The 21,518-nt window shown below is 41.5% G+C and overlaps 2 protein-coding genes across 5 annotated transcripts; both read right to left on the reverse strand.

Moving 5' to 3' along the window:
* Nucleotides 1-257: 257 nt before the first annotated feature.
* On the reverse strand, nucleotides 258-5,139 carry mmp19 (matrix metallopeptidase 19). Its single transcript, XM_075462092.1, has 9 exons — nucleotides 4,338-5,139; nucleotides 4,103-4,188; nucleotides 3,820-3,950; nucleotides 3,027-3,239; nucleotides 2,683-2,928; nucleotides 1,843-1,968; nucleotides 1,349-1,513; nucleotides 1,118-1,245; nucleotides 258-1,011 (listed from the first exon to the last, which is right to left on the reverse strand). The coding sequence occupies exons 1-9, from the start codon at nucleotides 4,434-4,436 to the stop codon at nucleotides 781-783; spliced, it is 1,425 nt and encodes a 474-aa protein (XP_075318207.1). The 5' UTR covers nucleotides 4,437-5,139; the 3' UTR covers nucleotides 258-780.
* Nucleotides 5,140-6,966: 1,827 nt separating this feature from the next.
* Nucleotides 6,967-18,377, reverse strand: suox (sulfite oxidase). 4 transcript variants are annotated; one of them, XM_075460803.1, is made up of 6 exons: nucleotides 18,236-18,377; nucleotides 14,619-14,692; nucleotides 14,205-14,275; nucleotides 13,153-13,327; nucleotides 11,124-11,393; nucleotides 6,967-10,497 (listed from the first exon to the last, which is right to left on the reverse strand). In XM_075460803.1, exons 2-6 carry the CDS (start codon nucleotides 14,622-14,624, stop codon nucleotides 9,268-9,270), a joined length of 1,752 nt encoding a protein of 583 aa, XP_075316918.1. In that variant the 5' UTR covers nucleotides 14,625-14,692; nucleotides 18,236-18,377; the 3' UTR covers nucleotides 6,967-9,267. The 4 variants fall into 4 exon arrangements, with proteins under 4 accessions (XP_075316918.1, XP_075316919.1, XP_075316920.1 ...); XM_075460804.1 differs by having other exon boundaries at nucleotides 18,202-18,377; XM_075460805.1 differs by lacking the exon at nucleotides 14,619-14,692.
* Nucleotides 18,378-21,518: the final 3,141 nt, after the last annotated feature.

Consider the following 21,518-nt stretch of genomic DNA (forward strand, 5'->3'; position numbering starts at 1 on the left):
CTGCTTCACTGTTTGTCTCCTCAGGCTCTTAGCAACACTGGCAGCCTTACTCGCTGGATTTTTCATAGGCAGTAAGGAGGTCATGGGGAGGATTTCCCCCTGCCATTGGTTGGTGTTGCCATGGTGCCTCCACAGCACAATGCAGGACAGACCAGCCTTTGATCACAGCCCCTGTTAAATATTTTTCAATTTTTTTTTTTTCTCTAATTGAATGCAAGTTGTTTTAATTTGACAGAGACAGGAGTCTTAATTGTTCAAATGTCTTTAGTTATAGAAAATATTTTCACAAAAATATGAGACCACAAGTCCATGTCGCGTGGTCTCTCACAGACAAATCATTCACTACATGGTGTCAGTGTGCACTGGACTTGCTTAAGAAGCTGGTTAAACAAAACTGAACAATAAGCGTTCGCTCCTTTCATCATATTACATCATACTGCAACGATTGCGACACATAATCTAAGACACATGTCAAAGAAAATTAACACAGAGGGCCTTGATTTCTCCCCATGATCAAACTTACGCTTGCACAAGTCAGCAGACAAAAGAGAGCCACACAAACACAGCTCGAGAGGTGAAGCCTCACAGAAATCCACCTGCTCTGGAGGACATGGGCTGCAATGAGATCCAGTGAAATGAAATCAGTTCTTTATCGTGGTCAGTGCTGATACACAAATCAATCACGGCTGTTGAGGCTGCGTGCTTGTCAATGGCCTTGAGGTGGAACCAGCGCCCCTGCCTCGGACCTCCTGGTGTCTGCCGCCCCCTGGTGGTTGCACTCTAGCATCGCATCCAGCGCTCCTTCTTGCTCTGCGGGTATCCTTTGTCAACTTTCAGCAGCTCATTCACTCGCCAGTACTCATCCCCCCTGAAGACGAAGATCTTGCCATTGTTCCAGGTGAGGGCTGCGTCAGGATTGGATGGCACTCCGGAGAAGAGCATGCTGAGCGGTTTGGGGTAGAAAGTTAAGTCGTTGTACTTCAGCTCATCAAACTGCCAGTGCTCTGATCCCTGCAAACAGGGAGCAAAAAAAAACAGCATTTGTTCAGGAATGATCATAGATGTAAACAGGTTTAGTTTAAGGGTTAGTTGGAATGCCACATCTCTCCATAGATACCTTAATGAAGACCAGCTTCTTGTTCTTCTGCAGGTACAAGGCTGCACTGATGTTAGGTGGGATCCTTTTCACCTGTTTGGGGTAGCCGAGGTCAAGCATGAATCTTGTATACCTCCACACTTTACTGCCTGTGACCAGAGAGAGTTCCAACCTTTGACTTTCAGGGAAGACAGCCGCAGAACAGAAGGAGCCCTGCTGCACCGCAGCTTTACCAAACCAAAATTACTCTACCTTTAAAGAAGTATGTCTTGTTGGTTCTTTGAGAGTGCACCGCAGCATTAAGCTTTCCAGGGAGTTCCCTCCACAGTCTGCTGATTCTTATTGGCGTGTTATGTCCCAGGTCGGAGATGGTCCAGACATAATCCCCACTAAAAGCAAAGGTTTTCTCCCATGGACCTGGTTTAACGAATGTTGATATGTCGATGCTCGAAATTGTAAAAACTTCACGAAAAAAAGACTTGAAAATCGACAAATAACGATTGCAAGAAACTGGATCTCCTTGGAATCGATTCCACCTTTTAGACCAATGATTTGCTTCCTTTGCTGTTTTAAAAAAATTGCCTTTCACAGATTTTATATCAGGAAACAAACACCTCTAACGTGAGTTCATATCATTTTGTCTACCCTCTGTAAAACACGTGTGTTTATGCTCATGGTGCATTTTGATAAGCTATAATGCATGCAGGTAGGCCAGCTGCTCGGACAACAGTTCAGTACAAACGTACCTAATATAATGGCATCGAGCACAGCGGTGCAGGGATCAGGGATACTCTCACTTCCATCGCTGCTTTCGGTGGGAAACAGCCTGTCTGGAGTTGTTGGGGTAACTACAGGGCTGGAGGTGCGTTTCCCTGCAACAACATCAACGAAACCAGTAAAGACCAAATCAACGTTTTTCTTAATCTAACTACACATGACAGTTGTTTTCACAGCAGACAAGTACAGTTGTCATGATCAAACTACACATTTAGTTAACCTCAGAAACACTGAAGTTAGTTGCTCTGATGGTTTATCCATTACATACTTTGAATGTGTTACCGTGTTACTTAGTTTGTCTCTGAGAGACTATTGATAATTAAGAGTGTCTTGACCTTCTACGGCTGAACCTTACAGAGTTTGGCAGACACTTAAACAAGGAACGAGCAGCTTTTCTCTCTGTCACTACTTGACCAATCACGGCAAACTGGCCATTTTTGGGGCCTTAACGGGCTAAAACTGACCGTTTTAGGCAGAAGGTGAATACAGAGGCCGCAGTGTGCAATATGAAAAACCTTTTGTTTTTCTTTTCTAAGATTAAAGCATGTAATGGTTTTACACTTGGAGATGGCCAAAATAACTTGTGAAAAAAAAAAAAGGCCAATGTAAACCTGTCTTTTGAACATCTGTACCACAGTTTCTTTAATCATAACCACAGTCAGGAATCATTAAACTACATTCTAACTTGTTGAGCGGCAGTGACATTAAAGCCTTATAATGAGGTTTATCTGCTGGAAAACATGCAAGCTTTATGTGTTATGGCGAGTCAGAAGTACCAGTCCAGTCTCTGAACCATTTGATGCCCCCACCGTATAATGCCTGGATGCCTTTCACGTCATCTGAATGCAGCCTGAAGTTGGAACGATAACCAGTGTAGACGGGAGCCATCAGAGCGGTTCTGAACTGAGAGTGGCCCAGACCGAGAGCGTGGCCTACCTCATGGGCAGCTACAATACGCAGATTAGTGCCTAAATATGACCCCTCAGTCCAGAACTCATCCTCATCAAAATGAACAATACCAGATTCTGGTGACTCAGCATGAGCCAGAACGTGACCTGAAAGGAGTGCAGATACACAGCAATGATGAGATGATCCAGAGGCACTGTGGACAGTTCAGTGAAAAAAGATCAGGTTATTTAGAATGGAAACAAACCCCGGCCATCAAACGGGACAGAGCAGAAGCCATCTTTCTTGTGAAAGGAGATTCTTATGTCTGCTCTGCCGTAGTCCACTTCTCTGAAAGTCAGCGCTGCCACATCACTCCAGTACTTGAAGGCAGAACGGATGGCCGCCCCCACCTCAGATTTTAACATGTCAGGTGTGTAGTTGTAGATGCGGTAGGTCAGAATCTTTTTTCTCCAACGACCTGAGAGTGAGAGAGAAGAATCCTTTCTTTCCAAGTCACCATCACAAAAAGTTTTAGAAATGTATTTTTGAGAAAACATCGAGACTGTTACACATCTCACAAATCTCTGGCCATGTTGGGATTCCTAAGAACCACTGCAGCCTCTGCAGCTGTGCTTTCCAGTGGTAAACATTACTTTCAGAAGCTGGCTTAGTTTTTATTTATTTTTTGTTTTGTTTTGTTTGGACGTTGCTGCATTTAGAGATCAAATCATTTATCTACAGCATTAATGGTTCTTGATCTTGTAGCCTGGTATTGTAACAACAGGCTGTTTATCAGATCTATCCTCTCTGCCAATTTGTGACATCTTCTCCCACCGTTGTTGATTAAAACAACAGTTTCTCTCGGCTTTAAAGCATGAGCAAAACACAAAAGCCAGTTTCTCATTGCAAGTAAAATTACATCTTTCTGAAAGTAAACCAAACAATCTACTCAACAGTAATGACATAGATAATCGCGGCTTCATCTTAAAGCTAAATTTCTGGAGTAAACTTAGATATTTGTATATCAAAATCACTGATATCTCAATTTTGGCACGCACCCATCACTCTGTACTTGTGTAATTTCTTGTTAAAAGGATCCTCCAAACCACAGCGGGGCTGTCTCATCACCTCCAGGGTAGCTTCTTCTAACTCTCCAGTAGGGGGCAGATCATTCACCCTCTGGAAGACTCTGACAAGACAAGAGCCAATCAAACATATGAAAACTGATTTTCTTTAAAAAAAAAAAAAAAACTAACCATGTCCTCTGTAGGATGTTTCTCTCAAGCAGAATTATCTAATAGTTGCTGTGGCCTAAACTTAACCAGCCAAAGATAATGTCACCTGAGCGCTTCAATGACCTCCTCCAGATAATGAGGATCCTGTGGATCAGCGGGGTCATTCAGGTAGCCATACTGCCTCAAATATGCCTGCACATGTGGACACAAACAAATCGTTTGTGCGTTTGAAGGCATAGTTTAACTTATTTAGTATACATTAAAGTGTCTGACAGTTGAGATTTAAAAAAAAAGAAAAAAAAGATTGAAAGCAAGTGTTCGAGCACAAGTGGCAATCTTACCTTGGCTTCATTTAATTCTGCCCATTGCACCACTGCACTCCGTGCTGCTTTGAGGCTGAGCACCAGCAGCACCATCATCAGCCCTAAATAGTTCATCATCAAATTTTCATGGACAGATTCTGTCCCGGATATCCACAGCTGGTGCTTTACAGCCTGAGAAGTGCTCAGCAGAGTCTCACAGCAGACTTCTTTGTGTTCTGGGCTCCCCCAGCAGTTTTAACTCAGGCGTGCATGAGTCAGCCCTGTGGCTACGATGATCCACCTCTGAAGAATGAGAATTACAAGAGCAGCCAGTTGACCTCAGCCCACATGTCTGTTAAATTGTACAGCTGTTCAGGGAAGATGTGGGGCTTCTGCTGCACTATACGCAGTTTATAAAGTCAAGCTGACAGTAGTAAGTTTCAGTTCAGCTTCATTAAAAACGGTACTAGGGAGGATACTCCCCTGACAGTATAATTTCCTTGCTTCTCTTCAGGATCAGAGGCATTCTGTTGTGTTCTGGTGTAAATACACTACAGGATGTCCTGTGTATCTCAGCGTAAGTATGGGTCTAAACAACAAGAGGAGCCTTCTGTGTTCACATTCCTACCCCCCAAAACAAATATTTATGTTTTTAACAAAATTCTGTTCAATAAAGTGTGCTGCTGAGCATTTGCAGTGTGTGGGAGCCCAGCAGTGATACCTTTCAAACACAACCCACCACAGACAGTTGGCTGTGCAGTTCTTGAGAAAATCTTCTACTATCAAAATGCATATTTATCATCATTAAAGCGGTATTCATCTGTACTCTGCAGCACGGTGCATGTGCACTAAAGTTTAAATACAAACATGATAAAATGGACAAAGTAAAGCTGCTCACAAGGAGCCCACAAATAAAAACCACCCACCCGTACTATACATGCGCTCAGTAAGTTTCATGCACTAGTCTTGACATGTTTCCAGTTGCTGTTGCTTGTAGCTGTTTCGGGCAAGACATTAATGCCCTTAAGAGAAATAATAGGCTCGCGGCACGCTAGCTGTCTCGCATCAAAGTTAGCAATTAGTTCACATAATCTAACTGCTAACACCACATAAACAAAAGCCCTTTTCTTCTCTAAATATAGGACTTGATGGACCAAAAAAAAGAGCAAGTATGAGTTGAGTATATTTTTTTTCCCAGGGGACTTTCTGGCAGCTGTAATTGATTTATAACAGGTGAGCTATGAGACAGTAATAACTCTGTCGCATAACTCGATGTGCTGATGCATTTTGTCTGTTTTTCAAGAACTGCATGTCGGAGTTTAGGGTATTAAAGTAGCGTGACTTCATTAGCACTCATCTGCTATCACCAGCACATTTTGTTACTATTTTCATCAGAGGAAGTCAGCTTTAGGTTCGATACTGAACTCATTGTTGATCAATGTAGGGAAGTTTGCAGCTGCTCAAAACAACAAGCCAAGTCAAGTGTACATGTGTGTAAAAAAAAAAAAAAAAAAAAAAAAAAAAAAAAAAAGACTTAGACACGACAGACAGCCGTTTACAATCCTGGTGCAAATGTTTAAAAAAAAGTATTAGGCAGTTAAACAGCAGGTCTAAAGATGTTAGTATGTATAATAGATGTTAAAGTATATGTAACTAGGCTTTAGCATTTATTTGCTTAAGCACTGGCACTGTCATACTATGATTTTTCATAGAAAGTCATCTCCCAGGTTCCACATCCATCAGCGGATTACGATTCATCACGCTGAAAAAGCCCAAATGTGTGAGTCTGTATTTCCCACCAATGTGACATTTCTCTGTAGATGCTGACTTAGAGAGAAGTCAACTTGTATTAGTCACTTTTGGGACAGATTACTTGCCAATTTAAATAAAAAAAATAGTACAATAAGCAGGAACAAGCAAGAAGTGGGAGTACAGGATGCTTTATTCTGGGAAAGGCTGCTTTTGGCATTGTTACGTAGCACGTATAAGAGAGTTTTATTGCTCATAAGAGATGTTACTGATCACTTTTGGGTCATTTCTCCTACGACTAAATGAGTGGTACATAACTTTATGGTTTTGTTTTTGAAACTAACAGGATACATGAACTCAAACTGCCTTCTTCGTAATTCATGAGTCAGAAACAGATGCACCCCCAGATTCTAATGAAACATATATCTGCTTTTATCACATTTGATCTTCTTCAAGTCGCAAAAAAGCAAAGTGCAGGTAAACATGTGGAAATTAGAAATCCCATTCATCATGACGACAACTTAATTACATCCACGTAGTTTCTATCGTATGTCCAACCAGTTTGATCCTTAGGGGGACATCTGTGAAAAAATAATCTTTCACGGTTCTTTCTGCTTGCCCATCAAACATTTTCCAGGAGGCTGTTTTGAGTCATTTTATATCCTGTTTACATGTCCAGTTGTTTGAAAAGCTTGCTAAAGCCAAAAAATAACAAAGCGTAGAATATTGATCATGTCATTATCATTATAGACTTAAGTGTGTGGTATAAGCATTTCTTTGTCCGGTGAAACCTACTCCCTGCTTTTTAAAATGTGCAAATCTCATGTCAATGTCAGCTCGCAAAACCACTGTAACACCCCTGTGAGCATCATCTTTTTGGCTTTTTAATGTCAAGAGAAAAAAAGGTCTTGTAGAGCCGTTTGTTGTCATAATCTGGTTTATTTGGCTTGTGCACTTTTACTTAATATGCAACTATAAAACATACAATCTCTTCTTCTCTTTAGAAATGTGCATGTCTCTTTCAAAGAGAAAAAGGTACTTCTGGAAAAATATATTCTTTGAATGAATGTATGAAAAGCTGGATATGATCTTAACATATTCAATAGAGCACTTTAAGAACTTAATCATTAAAAAAAAAAACCTTTAAATCAACATCAAAGAGAAACAAGATGACATTTAGTTGCCCTCCATCCAATGCAAAAACTGCAGTCATCATTCTGCACCTGATCTGATGACAAAACAAGAGTTAATCTAAGAAGTGCTGTGTGGCACTGACGCTTCATCAGCTTTTGCACCAAGCAGCAAATAATCAGCAGAGGTAAGTCAGTCTAAAATTGGAATTCTTCATTCATCAACAGGATATTCAGAATACACAGTGTAATCTATGAGCACGCCGCAGGGCTGCTCAACTTTAAGGCAGTTCAGCAGCTGACTGTAGAAATAATGGAAAGATTTCACAATATTATGAGTGAATGCACACATTTCATTTGCATTAATACTGTAAATATGACTTTATATAGAACGACAGTTCTGCTTCCCTTCCTAATCTTTAGCTTCTAGAGATGTCCTGAAGCAACAGCAGGTAAAAGCACAAATGCCTGCAACAACCCCTCTGCACATCCTACAGATTCCCCATCCAGCCTCACATAAAAACCTTCGGAAACATCAGCAGGTGAGACGATGTATGAATGTGTCCACAAATATTCTGGAGATTTGCAGCTGCTGTGTGAGTGTGCGAGTTTGTGCTTTCTGCATAGCTGCGTGATGCTTTCCGCTCACTCTCCTCTATTGGGGATATGTGCAGATACATGCCGTAATTACATGAACACAATAAGGCGTGTCATCTGCTTCCTGCACCTCCTCCTTTACAGAATAACCTCCCACTGTTTGGGAGGTTATTGGCAGACGCTTTCATCCAAAGCGACTTACAAATGAGGATATAACACTACAGCTAACATTAAGCTACAAAGAAGGAAAACCACAAGTCAGGCTCTGTCAGAGGTGACAGTGTCGAGATAAGAGAGGCATAGAGGGAAGCACAGAAAGAGAAAGTGCAGCAGAGGGGGTGGGGACGTGCTGGAGAAGGAGATGCTCTCTGAAGGTCTTTGAGAGTTTCTTGAAGATAGACCGGGACCACCGCTAGACGACAATCCTTTGACAACCGGAGTGACCGAGTTGTGACATAAGCCTTTGCGAGAGCCGTTCCATTAAGCACTTTGTAGGCTAACATCAGTCACGTGTGCTCTTTTAGGCCGATCGAACACCAGACGCGTTCTGGACCATCCGCAGAGGTTTCACAGCACAGACCAGTTAGGAGGTCGTTGCAGTAGTCAGGGCGAGAGATGACCATAGCCTGCACCGGGAGCTGGGTGGCGTACTTTCTTTTGTACTTACTTTCTCTTGTTGGTGTATAAAAACGGCATTAAAAATCATCACACACTTTGCAATTTTTCCCTAAATCCCCCCTTTTTTTTGTCTCTGCAAAATACAACAAAGAGAGACACCTGGGACGCACCAGGCCACAACTGTGGTGAATTACAGCCCAGGGATCTGTGCTGTACCATAAACACAGCCGAGTGTCATGCAGTAGTGTTTTACTTCATATTACCCAACAATAGATCAGGAGACCAGCACAGAGGCTGAAAGCTCACCGCTGATGTTCGGAGTGAAAGACACGGCTGCAGATGCAAAAGAGCTCCTATTAATTCAGGTTATCCAGGTTGATTGCCGTCTCAGAAACTGTTCTGAGTGAACAGTCAGTTCAACTACTTGAAAACTGGCCTTTATTTCAAGTAATACCTCTCTACTTAGCTTATAGCTCAACAGCATGCATTTTATTTCCAGTATCTCTTTATTAATTTCTTCTTTGAAATAAAACTGCATGTTAGTCATAAAATTAGCTTAAGGCGACTGACATACCAAATGTTCATTAACAACGACTACAAAAACAGTTTCGGTCTCACAAAGGTACAAAATTAACTGAACCACTTCTTCACTTTAGACTATGTGTAAGCGACAAAAGCAGATGCAACCAAATCTTTTAAATCTCACAACAGAATTGCATAAATAAGTCAAAGCTACTTTCTGAAAATACCTCAGGTTATTGAGCAACTCCACAAATAAACGGATTCCTTCTTCTGTTGACACATGTCGAAAACAAGTTTCATTCCACGATGACTCAGTTTGAGGCAGAAATATTTTTCAGGTCTGGAGGTGAAGTCTATTCCTCGCCCTCATCCTCATCCTCTCTGACCCTCACCCTCACTCTGTGCCAGGCATTACTAAGGACGCCCCTCAGGTTCCAGATGGGAGCAATCGTGTCCGGCTGCATGTTGTAACTGTTGTCAACTGCCTTGCATATAATCTCCAGCTCTTGAACCTCAGCTGGAAAAGGAGCAGACACCTCCCACAGCTTCCAGGCCCAGGCTCGCCCCGGTGGAGGCGAAGGCTCGGGACTCTGTCCCTTGTCGCTGCTCCTCAGCTGGGCCACCTGCCACGTCTTTCCTCCATCCACAGAAACATCTACACGTACCACCTCTCTGCCCCCACCGCTCCACGCGTAGCCCTTCACCGTCAACGTTTCGTCACTGCGATCGAGCACGGCGCCCTCTGCTGGTGTGGTGATGGCAGACTGAATGGGCAGCTCCTGGATGGCTGGAGCAGATTTGAAGTCCACCGTGTCCCAGTCTGTCCCGGGGGAGAACCCTTTGTAGTCGTTCTGCTGCCAGTGGCTGCTGCTCTCCTCTGCACTCACTATGATCTTACCCAGCCACTTCACATTGCGTGCTCCCACTACGCCTGGTACTACAACCCGCACTGGGAAGCCATGGTCAGGGGGAATATCCTCGCCATTCATCTCATAAGCCAGAAGCACATCTCCTTCCTCGCTGACTGCCTTGTTCAGAGGAATTGACGCACCATAAGTGGTCCCGGTCACATCTTTATCCAGTCCCTCAAACTGGACATGGCAAGCCCACTGGGCTACATCTGGCCCATAGCCAGCAGCCAGCAGCACATCCCTGAGCCTCGCACCACTCCATTTGGCATTACTGATGGCGGCTATGCCCCAATTCAGCCCTTTCACCTGTTTCACCTTGTTCATCTCACTTCGACGGTTGCCTGCACACTGCAGCGTAGCGGCGATCGTGTGCTTGGGGAACCGGGTCTTCAAGTCTTCTAAAGACAGTGTCAGCACTCCTCCTGGTAGTCCCTCCACATGTAGCTGATATGAAGCCAGGTCCACCTGAGGAACAGGCAGGTGGTTTCTTTTGAAGAATAGAGCAGAGGGAGTGATGTAGCTGTCCGAGACGATCTCAGGAGGTGGCTCAGCATTGAAGGGCTTGAGGCTGTTGATGCGCAGGGCGGGGTGACGCTCTGGGTCAGAGGAGTAGGGGTCAGATGATTTAACAGACTGCTGCTTCTTCAAGTCTTCTAAGTTCAGCACACCAACCTTGTGTTAACCACAAAAACAAAGGTTTTATTAAACAAAACGGGACTAACCGCACATGCAGCATCATGTATCATAGGCTGAACCAGTCTCTTCATCTAAACAAGCCAGTAAGGTTTGTTGCAGCATATATGATCATCTGTGCTCATAGTTAGAAGGCACTACAGGTCTTAATGGGTTAAACTGATAGAAAAAACTTAAGTCAAGCCTTTTTTTCCAATGACCACATGAGGGTCAGGACAAGGAAGACAGCACATGAAACAAGTTGATTTAAGGAGATATCACCTCCATACAATGATGATACAAGTTCAAATTCATCTATTTCTCAAAGACAGGGCAGTGTGACTGTGTGACTATCAAATAGAAGTCAATGGTGGATGATATTTAGGGTTATTTTGTCATTTCTTGCAACATACACGTTTTGCCTCATCCATGTGTTGGACACAAGGCACAAAACCATTTCTGAAACACTCCACAGATAAAATTCAACTTCACATTCACTGGCTGAACTGCTTTAAAACAAGGTTTCTGTGAGTGGAAAAACAAACCCAAAATGCATGTAATCGCTGGACCAATTAATTTTTTATATAGTTCCTAATGTTTCAGTTCAAAATAAACTTTTATCCAACCTTATATTCTGAGAGGATTTCCAGCACATGTTCCTGATTGTGCACAGCATACAGTGACCAAAAGGGTTCAAGGGAACCTCCAGCTGCCAGCAGGATTTTATCCCCACCAGGGTGCATCGCCACAAACTCAGTGATGTCATAGACACCACCTTTGTAAGTGACCCACACCCCGTCTTCCAGAGAGCGGTGCTTTGCGATTTCCTCCTGGCTGATGATGGGAAGAGGGGAGCTCTTCTCCCTGGTCTGCATACTAACATCTTCCCGCTCAGCCTGCACAGGAGAGGCAACAGCAACTTTTGTCATCCATCAAATAGCAATAATGAAAGAAAAAAACATTATTCAGATAATCACAAATTTTCATTTTTAATATGTAAACCTGCATACGGCCAACCTTTACAGTACAGCCCTGTACTTGAACAAAGTCCCTACGACTGTCAAGCAGGGAAGATAAACAATCTAAAACTTCATTTACATTTAAGCTAATAATTGAAACCTTTCAACCAGCTCAAACTGACAATCCACACAACTTTGAGTCCAGAGGCCTCAGATTTAACTGTGCTAACAGTAAGCGTTAGTCAGCCAAATGGCCTTTAGTGTTATGTAATTCTTTAAAAAGTTCCTGTGTAAATGGACTAAGATAAGGACTCAAACAAAGAAAATATCTGTATGTAACCGTGCCAGATTGCTGCAATTTAAGATCTAACAGAAGACATCAAATGAACCCTCAACTCTCATCTGTATGTTTAAAATGTAAAATTGCAGTGGGCACCTATACTCATTGTGTTTGGGCTTGTCCTAAAATTCAAGCATATTGGGTGGATATTTTGCAAGATCTGAAAAATATATTTGGTGTTGTGTTACACATGGACCCTCTCTCTTTAATCCTGGGTTACCCCAGTCAAGGTACTATTGTGGATACCAACTCTACCAGACTCTATAATATCCTCACATATGCAGCAAGGAAGAACATCTTCTTGTCTTGGATAAGCGACAAACCCCCCACTATATCGAACTGGCACAAGATAATAATGGAATGTTTTCCTCTTGAGTACCTGACCTGTCTGCTTCACTCTTCAGGGGGACAGTTTGTGGACATTTGGACCCCATATCTCCACTTTTCTAACTTTACGGTGGCTTCAATGCTCTCGAGTGTCGTCCTTGGCTAGCCCTTGGCTCTTTACTTGTGTCTTGCCCATAATAATGTATTTACGACCTGGTCATTTCTATTATTTTTTTTTATTATTATTTTTTTTTCTATAGGGAAGAGGTCTCCTTTTCACTGTATTGGTTGGGTGAAGGTGAAATGCAAATGTGTACTGTCTAGAACAATGTTGTACTGAGTGATGTTATTGTTTTATTGTTGTGTTTATGTTAATGTATAAAAAGCACAATAAACATATTTGAGAAAAAAAAAAAGTTCCTGGAAGCTTCTGAAGGAATGAGAGACAACAACCAGAGGGGACAGTGAGCTAATTCAGTACTGTGCAAAAGTCTTGAGCCACAACTCATTTATTTTAGATGTATAGTGGATGTTAAGATAGACAGATAGACAGATGTACAGATAGACAAACAAATGGATGCACATAGCAACAGGCTGCTGATAAAGAGCTTAAAAAATCATTTAAAATAGTTATGAGTAGAGTTTGGTGCCTTTTTATGGTCGAATGATTCATTGGTCAGTGTTGAAAACGGTCAGGTACAAGGACGAGACTGACAATGAGTAAAATAAGCTATAAGGAAGATCCTTAAAAACTAAATGCATAAAAGTGAGGACCGACTCAAGACCTTTGCACAGCACTGTCCATGAGTCACAACCATTCCTACTGTTAAACAGACACTGCAGCCTTATCGTGTAAATCATTGTTATATTTAAATCGAGGACATCAAGACTCTGCTGAGTTAAGTTTATGTTTTCTCATTTCAACCTACTTATTTGGTTGGAAAATAGTTTCTATATATTCTATATATAACCGCAATATAAAAGGCAAATATATCATATACTGTCTTAAAGATCTAATCTCTTCCTAACCTTCTGCTGGTGGAGGCCATAAGCAAGTACAGCCCCTGTACCAGCCAGCAGCCCTGCCAGACCATAACTGAAGCTGGAGCTGGTGATGACACGCTGATACGATCTCTGGTCCTCACTGCTGCTGCTGCTGCAGAGACGAACTGCACACGATGTTGCAGCAGGTGCCACCCGAAGTCTGAGAGAAGAAAAGCAGCCAATGAGAAACTGAGCTCACAGCGTATAGAATGTAGGGGTGGGCGATATGGGCAAAAAAAAATATCTCGATATTTTTTAGGATTTTCACGATAAAGATATTTTGACGATATTTAAAAAAAAAATTAAAACTTGCGTTAAGATCACAATAAAATGAACACAAGCATGCAAGTCTAAGCACACATGGCCGGTACAGTGAAACTGCGAATGGCTCATTAAATCAGTTATGGTTCCTTTGATCGCTCTACCGTTACTTGGATAACTGTGGCAATTCTAGAGCTAATACATGCAAAACGAGCGCTGACCTTCGGGGATGCGTGCATTTATCAGACCCAAAACCCATGCGGGGTGCCTCTCGGGGTGCCCCGGCCGCTTTGGTGACTCTAGATAACCTCGAGCCGTTTCTCAGGCTACTTCTCACTCGGTAATTCCAGCTCCAATAGCGTATCTTAAAGTTGCTGCAGTTAAAAAGCTCGTAGTTGAATCACGATCGAGCTGACGGTCCGCCGCGAGGCGAGCTACCGTCTGTCCCAGCCCCTGCCTCTTGGCGCCCCCTCGATGCTCTTAGCTGAGTGTCCCGCGGGGTCGAAGCTTTACTTTGAAAAAATTAGTGTTCAAAGCAGGGCGTGACGCCGTGGTAAGGGCAGAGGACCACTGGCGCCGCACTTTATTGATTTTTGGCGATTGAAAAAAAAAAAAAAAAAAAAAAAAAACTATATCTCGATATTGCAAAATTACTCATCGTCAAAACAACATTCACGATAATTTCGCAAACAATACATATCGCCCACCCCTAATAGAATGTTACCAAGTACGAACACAAGATACCCAAAACAATACTATGACGAACAATACTGTACCTTTCAGGGTTGAGAGGTCCAAATCGAGTCAGGCGGGTACAGCGTCTGAGAAGCAGCATTGCATTGGTGTTCTAGGAAGATATTAACAAACAAAGCACATAGTTCATCTTTTGAACTGAAATATAACTCAGAATTAAAGTGAAATATCTCCAGTAAGCTCAAATGGATTTTAAACATCGTCTACAGCGATCCACTCCAGATCGTTCTTCATAAAAGATCTAGAAACTCTTTATAAGCATCCACAGGCTACAGAAGCTCGAGGATGAACAAAATTAGTATAACGACTACGAGCCTGGTTTAAAAAGGTATGCGCCAGTTTGTCTCGTGCAGCAAACGCATCACAGAAGACACCAAACATTTGTCTGACAGCAAATGTTCATATTTTTATTTTAGGATTTAGAAACAATGACTTACAATCATTCTTGCATGCGTTTTAAAACAGCACCCCAGGGAATGTGGAAGTTGTACAGGATCCACAGTCTTAATGTCTGAAATGTGGGATAAAAGGTCACTGCAAACACGGCGTTCTTATCTTGAATTTGTACCGTTCATAGTTGATGCGTTTCTCAGTAAATCTTCTCAACCCTTACAGCAAATGCGTTCTTGTTAATTTACAAACTGAACCTGTAAACCTTTGACTCCTACTCAGCAGACCAACCAGCTGTTACTTCAATCTGCAAAATGAGCCAACCGGCTGAGGGGGAGTGAGCAGGAAAGAGGAGGAGGCTCCAGCTTCAGTTGACTGAATTACATTCAAGACCATTTACAATAAACACAGGCTGGTTGTCATGTGTAAAACAAGAACATATTAACGTGGAACAATTTCATTTTATGTGGCTTGTGACACGTATTTAGGTTATGACTCAATAATTTTTCCACCCTGCAGAGGCTCAAAAGTCTTTAAACCTGAGCTAAATTCATTGGGGATGGGCTGAGGAAAGATTAATCATTTTTTTAAATAATAAAACTTCATAGATCCATTTTATCAGGAGGAGCAGAATATGAAAATCCTAAGCACAAACGCTGCAAATTGAATTACTTCCTGCTAATGACAGATAATGTCTACAGGAGCTCTGCTTTATCAGTCATTTGCACCTCTTTTATCAGTGTCTGCAACGATAATGAAGGTTGTTAACGATTATCTTGAAGCAACTTTAACTGAGACTGCATACCTGCTGCTGCTTTCCTACTTCAATTCACTAATTTTAAAAGTGAAACTGTCATCGCCTCCTGAGCCTCACCACATTTCTACCGAGGAATTACTTTCCTTTCTGATGTAAGCATGATCATTTCCAGCCTTTTAGCCATTTGTTACCACAGCTGGATTAATAAAAAAAAAAAAAAAGAATCGACACCTGTCTTACTCAAAATTGTGCTGGGATAAAATTAAATTGCTCTTTTAATAAAACAAACCTGAGACCATCATTTATTTCTCAACAACACCTAATGTTTAAGTACACCGAAACCTTTAAATCTAACAGGATGATGCAGGATTAACCGAATGCTTTAAAGGATAAGACCGGTTTTTTGACATTGGGCCCTTGATTTCACATTATAACATGATGTTCTACTCACCCCTGCTTGTTGTTGAACATTTGGAGCTGTTCCGAAGATATTCGCGAGGCGTCTGGCTGCTCTCTTGAGATATTCGGCCATGAAACGGTTTCCTATGGGCAAGCTTATACAGGCACAAACTACGCTGTTTATAATTTATTAATTACTCTACACTAGCACTGATAACGTGGAGGTGCGTCGCTTACTTAAAAAAATCCGGGTTACTAATTTTGAATTTTAGCCGAATGAATAAATAGGCAGCAGGTCTGTGGGCTGTCTGTGGCAGCAGCACGACGAGGACGTCATAACACCCACTTTACGACGAAAAAAACAAAATTACAATAACCCGGATTTTTTTAAGTAAGCGACGCACCTCCACGTTATCAGTGCTAGTGTAGAGTAATTAATAAATTATAAACAGCATAGTTTGTGCCTGTATAAGCTTGCCCATAGGAAACCGTTTCATGGCCGAATATCTCAAGAGAGCAGCCAGACGCCTCGCGAATATCTTCGGAACAGCTCCAAATGTTCAACAACAAGCAGGGGTGAGTAGAACATCATGTTATAATGTGAAATCAAGGGCCCAATGTCAAAAAACCGGTCTTATCCTTTAAGCTCTTTGGGATAATTTTCTAACTTTTGCTTTCCCTCCGACTCACAAATGACTGGGCTGCACGATAAGACAGAGGAAATGACACCTTGAGGCACTTGAGTTGCGATTACTGTTGCAGGCATAGGACAACATAGCTGTCACTGTGTTCGTCACTGCAGCACACACTGCTGCCTTACAGTCAGGTCAGAATAGGATGACTGTATGTGAAAAAAGGCAAAACACCTTTGGAGCGGGATAGGAAACCAAGTTCTGTTCTGTGTTCTGAGGGATAAAGATGCAATCAAAGCTTTGGATGGACGCAAACGTCTGTGGTGGGACGTAATGTCTTGATCAGGCTATGCTCTTTAACATATAAAAACGGGAATATGAATGGAATATCTCATGTGCAACAGCTGCTTTGGCTGTTATGATTCCAGCTGTCACAACAGTTTATAACGGGCTGTTTAGATAATTTGTTAATATCGAAGTCACTCAGTTTTCTATTGGTGACAAGTTTCTCTCACCTTACAGAACCACAGTGGGTTAAAACAGTACCACAACAAGGCAGTACAGATTCACCTTCTATTGCAACTATAGTGGGAGCTGTTTCAGCTTTCCAAAACAGGCCGAGAAGCTGAAGCTGTGCTACACACTGTGGCATTTCTATCTTGATAAAGTTGGACTGAACAATCATTTTAAGAGTGTCTGAAGAGACTATTCTAATGGTGACAGTTTGTTATGTGCTAGACCAGAATACTAACTCCTCAAGATTGAGGGGAGTGCTAAAATAATATGATGCAGGGCAACGCAAAAATATACACTGTAGACTCCCTGATCCAACTCCAGCTGTTACATTTACCCATATCTTTTATGCATGTCTCTTGCATTTGATAGATTGTCTGATACCATCTCATTACACCACGATAATCTCAGGCAAAAACTTCATAATTAGGAGTCAGGGTTGCTTCTACAAAACACCTTCAGAATAAAGAAAAGGAAAACATTTAATGGATACTTTTAACTGTTCATTGAACAGTAAAGTTCAGAAAACCAGAAACGAAAGAAACGGTCTTCAGTAAAATGTTTTAAGGCGATTTATCCACAAAGATTTACCCGGGGGATTTTCCAAGCAATATCACAAAAGTTTTTCTTTCCAAAATGAGTAAAATAACATTTTTAAATACATAATTTGCAATGGGTTTGTTCATCATGATCATAGTCTACATTTGGCAAGTATGTTACTTTAAAAACATATATTTTACTGTTAAAATGAAAAACATAATAGATACAATAAAAAGAATAAAAGGTAAGGATTTCAAAATGGGTTTTATCCTATGTTCAGATTTCTGTTTGGAAATATTTGCTAGTTTTATTTAGCATATTTAGCTAAATATCACGCCTAATTTCAGAGAACTATCACTTTACTCACATATATGGTGCTTATGCGGATGTATTTCAGATAAGCTCATTTATAAATGCATCCGTGTGTGTGTGTGTGTGTGTGTGTACACACTTGAGCGATGGGCCGAAAGAGTCTGGAGTTATTACGATAACAAGCCACAGCTGCATAGTACTGATTATTATTTAGTCATTTGGCCTCGATACAACTTTCCAGAATCTGTTGACATTTGCGTAAACAACGTGAGTCTTGTGACTACCATCTTCTCTAGAACATTTTATATTAACTATGGCCACACAAAAACAGCTTCATAATACTTGTCGGAGGCTTCGTTGGTGTTTACAGAACAAGTGTAAGCTAGCTACACCATCTGTACACCATCATCCACCTGGCTAACTAAGCTAACATTAAAGTAAGCCCCCTTACCCGCTGTTTAAAGTATGGTTACAAACCTTAATGTTCGCTCAACCAAATCGGTGTACTCACATCTCCTGAGTCCGTCAGTGGTGTGTTTGTACCCAAATGTACTCCACGGTGCACGAGCGAAATGAGGTCTCTCAGAGGCTGTGAACGTTTGACAAACACCGCGCGGCACGTTCAACACAGCTACTGCCGCTCTCAGACCACCCGCAATGGCATGTGGTGCAAATCACAGTGCGCAGGAGAAACGTGGCAGGTTAGCCCCAAAATGATAAAGCCAAACAATTGTTTCGAACATATAGTATGCTTTAATAAGGATTGTTGTATATTCTGGCTTTATTCATTCGAAGAAACAGAGTACATCTTAATAAATGTGAAGGCTACATCCCAAATTCTATTTTGCCAGGTTGTGGAAAATCCCTTTGACTCGTAGTACACTTTCATATGTTGAAAATAGCAAAATATCTGGAACAATTAAACTTTCACCAAATGTAGACATTTTTAAATCCAGGTTAAAGACATTTCTGTTCTCATGTGTCTATGCATGAAATATCTTTTAACTAATCTAGACTGTTGCTTGTCTTTAAATTCATCTAAATGATTTTATTTGTTTCTCTTTATATTCTTTTATGTATTTTTAATGCTTCCTGCACTCCCTGCTGCAATGCTTTTATTTTATGTAAAGCACTTTGAATTCTTTGTACATGAAATGTGTTATACAAATAAATTTGATATGATTTTGATTTGAACAAACTCCGTTCCAGATATTTACAGAAACATGGTTTTCAAAAAACGATAAATGTAATGTCAACAATTACAGCTTTTTACCACTACTAATAACTACTTGCGAATGGGACATTTAAATATTCAGATGTGCACTAACAAAGACTGGATACACACAAGCTGAACGTCTCCTGCAGTAATCAGTTATACTTGAAAAAGCACAGGCTAAACTGTTTAATGTAGAGGGGTACTGCTTAAGGTACATTTTATTACTTGTCTACCCAAGACTACCTAGTCTAGGCTTTCATTCACCAAACAGACTGCAGCAAAAAGCTTAACTTTCTTTACACCTGTAGCTGAGATGAACACAAATGACACAAAGTGGTCCCAAAGAGGTGTCTTATATGTTAAAATTCACAGTCCAGCATCACCGTGAGCCCAAACCTAAGGCGTTTTGAGGCCAGTCATGCTGAAAAGTTAGTGACCTGAAATGAAAAACACTTTAAAGGAAAAGAATGACAAGTATGTGTCCACATGTAACCGCTGTTGTGTAAACGGTGGCTCAGTGCTGCTTGTTTCCATTGTTTAAACTTAGCCATTGTAAGCAGTGCCATGTTTGATGAATCCAGTCAAAACAGGACAGAGGACTGTTCTGTTCTGCACGTATATAAAGGACCTTTTTAACCTTGTTTAGGTTCTACAAAGTGCTTTGCCATGTTTTTTTTATCCACCCTCTCACACAAACACTCATACTGCACTTCTTATATACATATCTACTCTGTATACAGTATTTAAAGCTTTTCTGTACAGTCACACACGATGAACGTATCACGGTAAAAAGAAGGGCAAGGTGTCTTGCTCAAGGACAATTCGACATGTGGACATGTCATGTGGACACGTTGAAGGTTGAACTGACGAGCTTGTGGTTGGAAAAACACTCAAGCTGCTGAGCCAAACTGCACTGTTGCTATGGCAACAAGTGTTTCTCAAGACTGCATTGTCTGTGTTTTGATATAAAGTCTTCAAGTATGTTTTACAAAAGCCCTGTTACGAATCTTACCTGTAAAAGGGATTGTTTGTCTATGTTGCAACACATGCCGTCAAGTTTTTTTTTTTCTTCCAAGCGGCTGAGCAAATGTTTGCTTTCTCCTGGACAAAGATAGGAGAAGTGACACAGCTACCGTGCAATTAGTGTTAATTTTCCCTGTGACCGACCGGCTCCTTGTACAGGATGTACCCTGCCTCTCACCCGATGACGGCCGGGAAAGGCACCAGCCCCTGAATAGGATGAAGTGGGTGTGGGAAATTAATGAATAAATTATCGTTGATTTGCCTGATTCAGTGAGGGGATTTTAGCTTCTCTCAACCAAAAAAAAACTCTCGGCCCAAAAATATTCACTCTTTTATTAAAAAACAAAACAAAGAATTAGTACATTTATTGTCACTCTGCTTTTCTCTCACTGCCCATGTACACCTGACATGTCTTACATCTGACATTGTCTCTTTCTCAGGAGGTCACTGTGGCCTGGTGTTACAGCACTCGTCCCCTCTTTCAGATGGCCGCCCTTCCTGAGTCTGGTTCTGCCAGAGGATTCTTCCTGTTAAAAAGACTTTCCACGTCCCCTCCTGCGTACTAAGGACAGCAGATTGAATTGAAGAGAAGTTCCAATGCACTCTGTTGGTTTCCTTAGCTAGACACCATCCCAAAGGTGTTTGGGAAAACTAACAGCAGGGATATTTCTTTCAGAGTAGAGGAAAAAGAATAATTAGATTAAGACAGAATCGCAATTATCTGTTGTGCTCATCATTATACATATTGGTGCGCATCCTGTTAGTGTTGTTGCTCAGCACTTTGGCTTTTCCTTTGGTCCCTGTACAAAAGAAGGAAAATAGATGTTGTCAGTGTTATCAGTTCAGTCAGCTTGAGACACTGAGGTTGGGCCAGTTACCCAATAACCCTAAACCGTGTCCTATCAAGTTAATAGAGCAGAGGTACATGTTTTTCAGGTTGCTTTATAAAGCTGAGCTAGATAGGACCAATAGTGAAAACAGGACCGTAGGAATGAAACCATGAATGAATTTATTATTGAGTCATCTGAGGGATGGAAATAGATGAGGAACATTAAGTCTTTCGCTGAGAAGGAACCCAGGCAGTGGGACGCTTTTGTTCCATGACGCCCTGGTTTCTGTAAAAAAAAAAAGGGGGAAGAAGAGGAGAAAAAGAGAGTGGAAGGAAAGGATTGGGGGTGGGGTGCTGACACAAATGGAGTGGCTGGAAGAGATTAGACACACCAAGAGCGACCAGACAGCCGAGGGAAATTGATTACATGAGGCGAGATCTTTGTTGGTGACACTTATTTTTAAAAAAAGGGGATTTCTGGGGGAACGTGTCAAACTGAGGAATAAAGGGAAACATTGGAGTGACTCCTCTGGCATGTTCAATACTCTGTGAAAGCAGCAGAACGTCCTGACGCTCACTGAAACGTTCCAGAGACAAAAACATTCCCCAGGCTACTCCATAAGGGACAGATGGGGAGAGAACGCTTCGAAATATAAACAGGGCAAATATCAAGGCAGCCCTCAAAACTTTATCCAGACACTATAGATGAAAAGATTATAAACATGG

Source organism: Odontesthes bonariensis, chromosome 3 (genome assembly GCF_027942865.1).
Source record: "Odontesthes bonariensis isolate fOdoBon6 chromosome 3, fOdoBon6.hap1, whole genome shotgun sequence".
NCBI lineage: Eukaryota > Metazoa > Chordata > Actinopteri > Atheriniformes > Atherinopsidae > Odontesthes > Odontesthes bonariensis.